General features: G+C 39.9%; 5 protein-coding genes across 5 annotated transcripts; 1 reads left to right on the forward strand and 4 right to left on the reverse strand.

Annotated features, from left to right (window-relative positions):
• Nucleotides 1-571: 571 nt before the first annotated feature.
• Nucleotides 572-1,982, reverse strand: MELLADRAFT_111784 (uncharacterized protein; the record flags this gene model as incomplete). The annotated part of the gene is made up of 4 exons (XM_007416137.1): nt 572-1,407; nt 1,486-1,614; nt 1,653-1,848; nt 1,875-1,982. 4 exons carry the CDS (start codon nt 1,980-1,982, stop codon nt 572-574), a joined length of 1,269 nt encoding a protein of 422 aa, XP_007416199.1.
• An 890-nt stretch (nt 1,983-2,872) lies between these two features.
• On the reverse strand, nt 2,873-3,940 carry MELLADRAFT_111785 (uncharacterized protein; the record flags this gene model as incomplete). The annotated part of the gene is made up of 2 exons (XM_007416136.1): nt 2,873-3,201; nt 3,466-3,940. The coding sequence occupies 2 exons, from the start codon at nt 3,938-3,940 to the stop codon at nt 2,873-2,875; spliced, it is 804 nt and encodes a 267-aa protein (XP_007416198.1).
• A 2,116-nt stretch (nt 3,941-6,056) lies between these two features.
• Nucleotides 6,057-8,418, forward strand: MELLADRAFT_111786 (uncharacterized protein; the record flags this gene model as incomplete). The annotated part of the gene is made up of 14 exons (XM_007416123.1): nt 6,057-6,142; nt 6,223-6,319; nt 6,419-6,485; nt 6,542-6,568; nt 6,636-6,664; nt 6,840-6,986; nt 7,049-7,064; nt 7,144-7,286; nt 7,362-7,490; nt 7,577-7,653; nt 7,738-7,823; nt 7,899-7,919; nt 8,259-8,290; nt 8,353-8,418. 14 exons carry the CDS (start codon nt 6,057-6,059, stop codon nt 8,416-8,418), a joined length of 1,023 nt encoding a protein of 340 aa, XP_007416185.1.
• Nucleotides 8,419-9,083: 665 nt separating this feature from the next.
• On the reverse strand, nt 9,084-9,820 carry MELLADRAFT_50368 (uncharacterized protein; the record flags this gene model as incomplete). The annotated part of the gene is made up of 2 exons (XM_007416135.1): nt 9,084-9,455; nt 9,551-9,820. 2 exons carry the CDS (start codon nt 9,656-9,658, stop codon nt 9,393-9,395), a joined length of 171 nt encoding a protein of 56 aa, XP_007416197.1.
• On the reverse strand, nt 9,821-11,695 carry MELLADRAFT_50370 (uncharacterized protein; the record flags this gene model as incomplete). The annotated part of the gene is made up of 7 exons (XM_007416134.1): nt 9,821-10,030; nt 10,107-10,686; nt 10,774-10,852; nt 10,950-11,085; nt 11,170-11,281; nt 11,377-11,432; nt 11,540-11,695. 7 exons carry the CDS (start codon nt 11,603-11,605, stop codon nt 9,821-9,823), a joined length of 1,239 nt encoding a protein of 412 aa, XP_007416196.1.

Below are 11,695 nucleotides of genomic sequence, written 5' to 3' on the forward strand. Positions count from 1 at the left end.
TCACCTCTATTCAGTACTCTTCAGACCTAATCTAAGTCCCATATATCCCCTCCATCAACTTACCCTTATACTCAAGTTTGTTCAACTTGGTTCCATTTTTGCTATTCTTGTTGCACTCCTCTGACCACAAAGTCTCCCAAAACCTGCTTTGTTTGGAAAATCTACTGAAGCACATGCTGTAATTAAGTCACTAATCAAATGAACTTCCAAACACTTTCACTCACAAAGAACAGCCAGACTTGGGCTGTGAAAATCGACTGGGGTTTTGTAATGGTATTCTGATATTTCTCTTATCTTTCAAGTATCATTGAGATGATTTTTCTGAATTCTGTACATTTAGTGTAGATGCCTTATGAAAGGTTACCAACACAAATACTCAACATGTGAATGGGCCATAAAATAAGTCACATTCTGGTGAGGGTAAAAATTTGTACCCATGGGCTTAAATTTGTGTCTCACATATGTATGAAAAAGACAAAAGCCTACTGTGTTTATTCAATTCAGAAACATATTCATACAATTGCTCGTGTACTCTCAAATGATTGAAAAACATTACAAAGATATAATGATATCACATCATTGCTTCATTAAGATCCTCCCATTCCAGATCGATGTCTTCATCACTTGAGTCTCCATTCAAATCTCCATCAGTATTAGTAACACCTTCACTTGTATAATCATGATTAGGTATGACTTCATCATCTAGTTGATTAGTTGCCTGAGTATTTTTTACCGCCCACAAATTAGTCACTATACCTGGATTCAATGAAATCGCATCCTGTGAGTACATATGATGAATTGTTTGAATTTGATTTTTCCAGCTCAATTTCAGATCGATGTCGCCTTCTTGCGATGGCGTGTTATGAAGTACCTCACCCAGACACTTGTTCCAGTCAGCTTGCAAGTTGAATATTCGCACTAGCCTTTCATTCAAGATGATACATGAAGCTTTGATCTTACCAGCACTGCTAAGCGATTTAAAAGCCGGATGATCAACCAGTGGAAGGTGATCTTCCTCAGGAGGACCCTGTGCCTGAAGTCGACAAAGATGAGTTGATAGGGTATTGTGCAAATCAATCGACCATCGCATCACTCTTCTAACTTCCCACCCCAATCGACGGATCTCTTCATTGGCTCGATCATAGTATGCAACCTGGCGCATTCCGTGCTGTGTGTTAGCATCGACTGCCCAAGGCTCACGTCCGTTGGTAAACAGGCCATCGTTCCAAAACGAGTGATCAAAGTCGATTTTGAGAAGGTCGAGGTAGGAGATGCTTGGCGGTTGTGATTGATGTGGAGAAGTGGTAGAATACGATACTACCAGCTTCTGATAGATCTCCAGTTTTGTCTTCAATTTCGCGGCCTGGTCGCGGAGTGACTTAAGCAAGTGAGTTTTGTCATTGTAACCTGCGCATTGATGAAACCCATATGATCAGTTGGAAATAAAAGCTGAAAGAAGCAATGTTAGAATAATGAGTCACTTACCAATGCTGGAATTCTTCCCATCGCGTCGGCTAACCTCCAGTGGCCGTTTCTGCTCACAAATAGCCACAAACTGATTACGAACTTCTTGCTTTGCATACCATATTTTCAAAATCTGGTATTGTTCTTGTGCTGCAGTCCAAAAAAAGGCAGGTGAGCACGATAATTACTCGGTCTAAGATATAAATGTAATTGTTTACCATTCAGATTGTTCAAGATCGCTTCAGAACCGATCTTCGAACGTTGTTTTTCAATCTTTTGCTTGATTTTGCTGTGTTCATTGAGCCTGGAAATGGCTTCATCGACATCATGCGCATCTCGATCCCTTAATTCAATCCATTGAAATGTAAGCTTGCCTTTTTTGAACTGAAAATTTAATTGACACTATTCACCAGATTTCTTGAGCCATCTCTTCTAAGCATAGTAATCGACCAAGTTCGATTTTTTGTTTGTCTTGAATATGACATCTCTTGTTTTGAGAGTTGCGCTCCATGATCCATTGTTCACGCAGGAACTCGTAAGTATAGCAGATTGTGGGGAATAGTGAACTTTTCTGCCTTGATAATTTGGACAGGGCGTTCCGAGTGTCACGTAATACAGTATTAGCATTGCGTAGGTGGCGTAAAAGCCAATCAGCTGCATCAAATCAGAATCAGCTTCTGATCAGGCTAATCAAATACGCTAAAATCTACATACCTGTTGTTTTCAAAGTGATTTCCATAAAATAGTCGGCCCGCCAATTTATGTTGAGAAGTCGATGGAGTCGTGTGGATATGCAATTCACCGCTACCAATAAAGATAAGAACGACCAGAACCGTTCGAGTCCTTCACCATCTGTCAATCCCCAAAAATTGTTGAAGCGCGGGTTGTAGAGTACTTGACATGCCCAGTTATGTACATAAGCGTGAAAAACCGATGTGCCAAATTTAAGTCTATCTGCAATTTGTTCAAATAAGTTTCTCTTTAGACAAAATGGCATTAGTATTAAGCTTGAAAGGTTGGTATATTATGAAATCACTTGCCTTTTTTATATGTGCGTCAAGCTGACACCCGATGTCATATAGAACTCCTATTATGATATCTGGCAAATCCCGCAACAATTGATCGAGGATACTCAATGGATAGTAAAGCCTGCAGACAAGTATCAAAACCAGAAATTAACGTTGAGATATTGGAATATGTCAAGTGAAATTATATCACTTACTTTTCACCCGTTTTGTAGATATTGGCTAACTTCAAGGGCACATCGTGGCGGCAAGTACATCCAAAGAGACCGGTATCATCACTTCTTTTCCATGAGGTTGAGTTCCTCACATCGTTTGCTGCGGTGTGAGAGTCAGAGCAGGGATTCTAAATTAAAATTGAGTTAGCTATAAGTTTTGATGTAAGATTAATTTGTAATTCCTACCTTAATGTTCTTGGCTTGGGCTTCGGTCGAATGCTGAAGAATCTCGTGCTTTTTCATATCAGACGGTTTTATAAAAATCTCCGGATACTCGTCTTCGGTAGGATTATCTTTGCTTGACTGGGTGTAATGCCTATGTTGAAAATTACCATCTAAAGCAACAATAACATGTGGCTCTTGAGGTAAATGTTCTTCATTAATTGCTGGTCCAAAACATCTACCACAGCGATCAGCCAATAGTTGAGCGTTTGAAAGTGTGAGGCCTTCGTTATAAATTTTCTTCGTACAGAGCATGATTGATCGATACATGTTGACTGAGTTGGAGAATTGTCTTCTGAGATCACGTTCATGAATCAGTGATCGGTATTTATAAGATTGAGGTTTCAGGTTGGTTTTGCTTCGTAGATTGAGAAATGACATTAATCCATTGATGAATCCGGTACTTGAAATCGTAGTCGTATTCCAAAGTTGATGATGAAATTGGAGGACCCGTACTGAGAAGGCTGTCTGTGGAGATTGAGGCGAGCTTGATATGTATCCATGGTGTAGAAGGCGTACAGGTTTGGGCATGCACACACAGAAAGAAATATAGGTTTTGCTGTGAAATCCTAAGATGTCGATAAGATCAAGGGGTTGCAATGTGAGTTCAGAATCGGAGCATTGACAGTGTATATTTTGATCGAGGTACGAGGCTTCAGAAGTCCAATTCCTTCGTTTATGCTGAAGTTCTAGATAAGTAGCAGTCATCGGAACTTCAATTTCTTTCCACTGAAGTTTTTGACGTCTTCGAGCCTCTTCTTTCCAATATTCACGACTTTCTTGAGCAAAGTGATCGGCATCGTCAGGGATCGGAGGAGTAGAGGGTTCTGCTTGGTCCGGAAAAGGCATGTATTGAGCCAATACGGGGTCATTGAGTGAGTCCTCGAGATTTGCATTCGAACCGTGAACAGGCTGGTTAGTGATGCCGAGAGAAGCCGAGATCGATTGGGCTTGTTGAGGAGTGATCTTAGGGGGAGTGGCAGCCTTTCGACACCGCTTTGACCTGAAACCCATGTTGCCAAGAAGATTTTTTGGTTTGTTCTTTCCTCCCATATCTGTGAGGTGTATCGAAGGTGAATATGATGAATATCGAAATTGATGATATGATGATTCTTGAAAGTAAGAATACCTGAACGTTTGTGGACGGGGTTCAGAATTTGATGCCACTGGGACCGGGTTACAGCCACGGGTACCGTAGGGCCTCTGAAGCCGGATTTGGTCAAGTTCGGGTCAAGATTTTGAAAAAAATCTTGGCCAAGTGTGAGCCTGTATCGGGGTCCGTTCTCAAGTGTTATCTGAGAACAGTTGAGAACACGCAAAATCCACTACCAGTCGATTTTACATCTCTCCTCGACTCGACTGGTAGTGGAAGAATACAGGGTTCCGCGGTGATCCGGTCTTGACATCTGGATCGTTCCTGAGAAGGAGGTGGGGACCGGCCAAACACGTGCGTTTGTCACACGTGGTTCAACCTGTGTCAGGCAAGTTAGGGCAAGTTCCAGTCACTGTTCTCTGAAATCTCGTGACTGGAATCGGTTGAGAAGCGTCATCTCATCGAAAAACCTGGACACGTTTCTGTAACCATCCGAGGCCGAGGACTTTTACCCCCTGGTGTATTCCACAAAAGCTTGACCTAAACTTAGCAAAGTCCCACGCAGTCAGCTGTCGCTTGCGACAGCGCCAGCCTGCGAGGGACTCTAAAAGATCCAAAGTTGCACAAACTCATGAGTCATGAGTCCCAGTTGAGCCTTTTGCAGGTGTCTTTAAATTTCATGATGCAGTCCACCACCACAACAGTGAGTACTCAGGATGAGCCCCGACACCCGGGGAATATCGGGTCCCCGCGGGCGCTCCCGGCGGGTTCAGGGTTCGAGCCAGCCTGTATTGGATGGCTATACCCTGGGGTATAGTCGTTCCGGGGGGTCGTTATGGCAGGAACAAAAAAACGATTCTCCTCGGGGACCCCGGGGGAATAGTCATAAAAGCAATGAGAGGAATCGAGGATAATATAGCAATAGAAACAACAACGAAGACAAAACAACGCAGACATTTGTATAAAAAGGCTAATCGACAATGATAGGGAGGACCTTGGAAGTGAGATTCTTGACAGTACGGTACAAGTGTCATGTTGCTGTTGCGGAAGTCTTAGGTACAGAGCTAGTACTAGTAGTAGGAGTGCTTGACATATTCAATATGAATGTGTCGTTAGAATTTCTTGTTAGATAAATGATTGGGTTGTTGGTTGGAAAACGAAAGGAAATGTTTAAATCAAAATCTCTTGAATCGAGTCTCAATTCTCAAGTCTTTTAATGATTAATCTTATTTCTCACATGATCTCAATGGGTCTAGTCCCTTGCTTTGAAGTTTTGAGCGCAAGGGACTAGACTCCTCCTGGCCATATCTTGTCCCAGAGAGTTCCTAGACCTCTTTCGATCACGACTTTTTTCTCTCAAGCCTCGGATTGCCTCGGATTGCCTCGGATTACCGGGTTTACCCGGAAATCCCCCGGCGCCCGGCGCCCCCGTCGAGGCTCTCGGTCCGGGAGGCGTTCTCAGGCTGTAGCTGGGAAAATTAATCGGGTTTGCCGGGCTCGGGTGCCGTGCTGACGCTTAAAAAAAATTATATCTTGTCGGCGCCTCGAAACCCGGCACTCGGGGGACGGGTCTCAACCTGAGTGAGTACTGTCGTTCTCATAGCCTTTCCTAATGTCACAATTATGTACTTTGTTTGTTTCGATAGTTCACGCTGACATTAGCTTCATAGTGTCTCTAACAAAGGCAAGTGGGAGTCTGGAGATACACTGTGATTGTATGCTTAGAATTCCGCGCCAATTTGCTCAAATTTGGCGGGCAAATGTTTCCAAGCTTTCTGAAATCGATGTATTTTAAAACTCTCTGTCTCTGAAGTTTTGATTCCGACTTTGAGAGACCCCCTAAAAATTTGGAATCAACAAAAACTGACTCGCTCCTTATATGTATCTCATCTCTACAGACTGCATACATATACGAAGAAAACAGAGCTATAAATCTTTCGCTCCGAGTCTTTACTCACAGGTCGATTTTTTATATTTGAGCAGATCTTTGAGATCTCCGAGCGGCGTCTTTCCTCATCTTTTCTCTTGGAGTGCAAGATGATTCAACATATGTTATCCCGACGCACAATACTTATATGCTTAGCTTCAGGGTTGATTGCTTCGTTCAAATCCCATCCCAAAGAGTGCGCGCCTTCATCTCCTTCACCTTATCATGGATAGTTTCTTCAGGGGTATTATTGACAAGCTCTTTTTCATCACCTAGCTATTTACAAACTTTTCTGAATGTGGTCCCGAAGTACGATACATGCGCCCCTCCCAATGGACCAATACCTTCTTCAAAGCCTGGTGATGCACCTTTTGTCAGTATTCACGTGTTTTTCATTTTGTGTATCTAATAATTTCCTCGTGAAAAGAGCGGACACCATGATTTACTGAGATCCAACGGCGCATGGTTATAGTCGCAAGGGCAAAAGTCTTACGAAAGTGCCATCCACTGTCCGCGGGGTATTCGAGACATGCCAAGAGGTGAAGCACTCTTGTTTACACCTGAATTTTGAAATAAACTTACTGAACGTTTTTAGGAATCGTTCTAATGGTTCCTTGCACGAGTGAGTGGATGGGTTCCTTTCAGGATTTGACATATTCAGGCATTTAACACTTGCTTCGATGTTTTAGGCGCCAATGGCGCGGAAGTGTTTTCCAAAGTAGGACAACACTTTTCTCAGAGTCTACTCACACATCCAAGTTGAGATGTGGTGTGCTTTTTTTACCAGACTCCGTTCCTTAAACATCTGCCAGAAGCCGGTTTCGACGTATGTTGGGTAGATCCACCATGTGCGCAGACTGTTTATGACCTAGAGTACCACTATTTTTCCTTAGCTCACACTCAGTCTACACATTTCAGCATACGGTCTAGGAGATATGCAGATTGCTGGGGAGTTCGTAGCGTACGCTGTTAGCAACCTCGCCAGCTCATCACCTAGTGGCAAGATAAATGTTGTGACTCATAGTCAAGGCGGTGTAAACGTTAGCGAGCCATTTTATGTGTTCTTAAGCCCATCCCAACTGACACCTTGACTGATTTATAGGCTCAGTGGGCTATCAGTTAGTTAATCGCTCCAAGCTTTGTTGGCAAGGACCTGGATTGTATCGCATCTTAACGTGGCGCATTTGTTTGATTTAGCTTTTTGGCCATCTATCCGAAACCAAATTACTAACCTCGTGACGATAGGTGCACCACACAGAGGAGCTATTATGATCGATTATATTGGCAACTTGATGGATGTCATTGGAGGATCTTTGACTTATATCTTGCAGATGCGCCAGGTGGGGTTCTTTTATAGAAAATAGCCTACAAGATTCTGACATTTAAGCAAACTCATACATGAATGTTGATATCAGAACTCTAGATACATGAGTGCAGTTTTCAACAGAACTGCCGAAAATGGTGGACTGGAGGCTTTAGTTCCAACCACTTCACTTTTTACGTTTTTTGATCAGTTCGTCTTGCCTCAGGCATCGAACTCAAACGTGAGTTTCTATAGGTTAGATGTTTAGTGTTCCAAACTCTTGAGCAACCCCAATCAACACTTTAAAATATCATGCGACGCATCTAGGGTTCCTCTTATCTATCCGGAGCTTCAAACATTGCTATCCAAGAAGCATGTGGGAGAAATCGTATCATAGAGCACTTGTACGCCTTGTCTCCGTCTGCATTTGTTGACGAAGATGATAGGGGGTCCGACTAATGATCTATATCTTTTCTTGGAACTTTAAGTGGAATCATCCTGGATATGGCTACGTACGGATTGGTTTACGATGCTTTGAGCCATGGTCGACCAGCGAGTCTAGAAACCTTTGACCGTAAGTGAAATCGGTTGCCGAACCATTACAATCACCATTGCTTAATTCAGGCTGCTTGCACCACATTAATATCAGGGACTTACTGTGAAGGACATTGTAAGTATGACCATTTAAAACTATATGTCTGGTAGAACATTGCACAATTCCTTCTGACTCTTGTCATATCATCAGATAAAAACCTCTGGAAAGTTGCCATCCAGTTTCCGTTTCATGTCCAGTCGACGTGGCGAGGTTTTTTTGGGAGTACCATGGATCCTCTTACTAGGATAAAGAGACTTCTTACCTCTTCGGTAGGTCCGGATGATTATCAAAGGAGAAGAAGAACATCAGTAATTGACGCGATTTATTGACACTTGAATTTCAGAGCGTACCTACTGAACCACTGTTGATGGTAAATCTTCTTGTCTCTGTATCATTCCTCTTTATCACCAATAGTTTCTAACCACTTTTTACACGTTCAGCCTTATGTGTGTGAAAAAGGTCACGCGCCTCAAAGCCACTGCACAACTTTGGGTTTCTGTCAGGGTAGGTCTGTTTGACGGGTTACGGAAAGCGACAGGGACAAGATAAGCAACACCCATGGGGTAGGAAATGATCAAATCATTTTATCTTGATACTTTACTTTGAACAGATGGAGTTTTTCTGGCTATTTTGTAGGACCCCACAAAGTTTCTTCTTTACAATACGTACACATTTCAATGGATACATTTTTTATGGGAAGCTCTTGTGTATCGAAAGTTCTTTTTCTTTGTATGTAAAAATTCTGAGGACATGTCTCAATTCTAGATCAGCTTCCATGATCTACAACAAAGTAATCTACCATCGCATCAATATCAATCAATGTTTCAAAGTGACTTTGGCCCAAAAGACACATGAGAAATCGTCAATCAATTCTCAAGACCATGTAGACATCTCAAGGGAGCCACGGGTGCTGATATTCCAATTTGCTAGATGTGTGTACATAATCCTTTGACGTGCAACAAATCCATTTGCCAGACAGGTCTTCCGAATCCAGACAATGAAAAGGTTTCAAGCAGTTAAGGAGTCCCTCGCTTTGTTGAGTGCTACATACACAGCACGTCATGTCTTACCTAACAAGTTACACCCAAAAAGGCTATGAGGTGTTGCTGGTATTGCAACACAAGGAAAGAAATGCTACCTGATTTTTTGATCTTTGTCTGTTTGTCTCTTCATTTTTCTTACATACTAGGATCAAGTGATCAGTCCTTCCTGTTTCTTTCTCCTTCAAGTTTTTCTTTTATCAATTCAAGTTTGAATTTTCATTGACTCACTGTTTTCTGATCATAAGCTTACATATACATCTCTTGAATTTATTGATGTCAAATGAAAAGAAAATCTTTTGCAGATAAAAAAATACTAAAGAAAGTTTTGAAACTTGATAAATTTGGATTAGAAATATTAAAACATAAGTAAATTATAATTTGACTCTTTTTGGAATGTTTTTAGTGTATGAAGAGTTTTGAGTAGATTTTTTTTCGAGCTGACTTTTCCATTTGACTTGTACTTGGTTATAAATATTGATATTGATATTGGTTTCTCTTTGTTTTTTTATAATTCGATTCTCCAATTTGTCATAGGTACTGGAATTTTAACAAATGAAGTTCCAGTCTCCTGTAAAAAAAGGATTATCATCAATATCAACCATGAAACTATTAAAGAAATAATAAAGCAAAGCGAGAAAGGATTGAGAAAGGGAAGAAACAAACCTTAGTTGCAAGATAAACCACAATGACCACTAAGAAAGTAGAAAGTAAAACGATTGATAATACACCTCCTACTACAATAAAAATAAATTTAAAATCATCTGCTCCCATACTTTGTTGAGAATTTGTAGAAGAGTTAACAGAAGTGATCTTAGGTTGTTGTTTAATTCTAACATCTTGAATCGAACTTGCACCTGGTGCATCTCTAAATAGAGGTGGTGGTGATGCTGCTATTATGTAACTTGGATATCGATTCTCCGCCCATGCTTTTACCTAGAAAAACCAAACGGAGATGAGAAAAGTCAAAGGTTGGAAGATAATTATAGAGGGTTGGTAGATTTGAGAGTGTAGACTTACTTGTGCTACGATTATACTGAGTTTTAGATAGTTAGGATCATCTGGACGTGCGCGACTATGGATCTTTTGAGTGAAGTCAACGAAAATGTAAGCCAAATCTCTTGGATTAACAGCTTTCATCATCAACTAAAGAAAAAGATCAAATCATAATCAGTATAAAAAATCAAATCTTTCCAAAAATAAGGGAAAAAAATAATCTTACATCTACTGTCATACTTCTTCTAATTTTCACATTTTTATGAAATACATCAAGATTATCAAAACATTTTTCAAGTGTTGCGATCGCCATGACTTGAGGAATTGCACAAAAATTGAAAATTGATTGGTTTTTAAGCATGGTCATATATTCTAATGCGTCAGTTGAATGACTTAAGGCATCTATTGTCATTTCAGTTAATGCCCAACGTGCTTTTTGTAAATTTTCAGGTTTAGTTAAATCTTTTGGATGTTCAACATATTTATTCCAAATCTCTTTAGGCCAAAACATTCTACCATCATCTACATCTTCACGAAAGTCTCTTAAAATGTTGGTCTTTTGTAGTAAGAGTCCCATTGAATTACTTAGGGTTAATTGATGTCCTATCATGGAATCTTCTTTATTCGATTGTGCAAATAATCTAGATAATCCTTCTCCTACTAATCCTGCTACGTAATGACAATATGAATCGAAAGATGTCATCGTATCTATTGAAAATATTCCTTGGTTTTCGTATGCCATACGTGAGAATTGTGACATTCCCGAACCCATTCTTGCTGTAACTTCTGAGATCACATTTCGATAACTTTTGATAAAAAATTCGCAAGTTAGTTTTTGATTGTTAGGGGAACTGATCGGTATGAAGTGTATAAAAATTGATTTGATTACTTACGAAGGATCTAAGAGTTGAAATTCTTCGATAACTGAATCAAAACCTAATAAAAGATGTCGATCTTTGGCATCCGGTCCACCTATAACAATTGAAAACATCAAAAACGAAGAAAAAACATAAGCGATTTCATTTTGGGTACTTGATTTGGTTTTTGAGGAATTGAAATTATACTCAACATCCATCGAATCTCCATCCTGGTTCTTCTAACTTTTGATAAAAGGTTTTTAATATCTTTTCTTTTAATTTAATTTCGATTGTCATATCATCTTCAATCGTATCCATTCCTCTTAAAATTAAATAAAATATACAAATCTAAAATCAACAACAAAATAGGTTAAAAGATTAGCTTTCAATGGTCAATCGATCTTCGTTTGTTTTTCTCTGATTCGACTTAACTACTCTCGATAATTCTCCTTCTAATTGTTTGATGACTGCACTAAAACTTCTACTGGTTTGATCTAGAAATGTCCAACATTCTTTCATTGATTTATAATGAATTCGAGAAGCTCTATTCGGAAGAACAAAAAAGTGAATTTATGTTAAGTTTGGATTCTTGTATTAGATATTTTTAAGACTTTTCTAAAAAAAAGTCAATTGACTTACTCTGGATCATCTTCTATACTTCTTGGCTCGTGCCAGATTTTGTAATTCACTACGGCCTAAAAACAAAAAATAATCGTGGGTTTTGTAACAAATCGTTCATTTGATAGATATTAGTTTTGATTTCTTTTTGATTTCGATTTTTCTCGTTTTGATTTTGATTGACCTTTAGTTCTTTAGGATGAGTGACTGCTAGCCATGCAAATTCTCCAATGGTTCTGATTGATGGCATGATTTGAATTTCGTTCGTTTGACTTTTTCGATGGAGTGGTACTGGTAGTGGTGGATTGTTGGTGTGAATTTGGTTTAAAGTGATTTTATT

This window comes from Melampsora larici-populina, assembly GCF_000204055.1.
Source record: "Melampsora larici-populina 98AG31 unplaced genomic scaffold MELLAscaffold_57, whole genome shotgun sequence".
NCBI classification, from domain to species: Eukaryota; Fungi; Basidiomycota; class Pucciniomycetes; order Pucciniales; family Melampsoraceae; genus Melampsora; species Melampsora laricis-populina.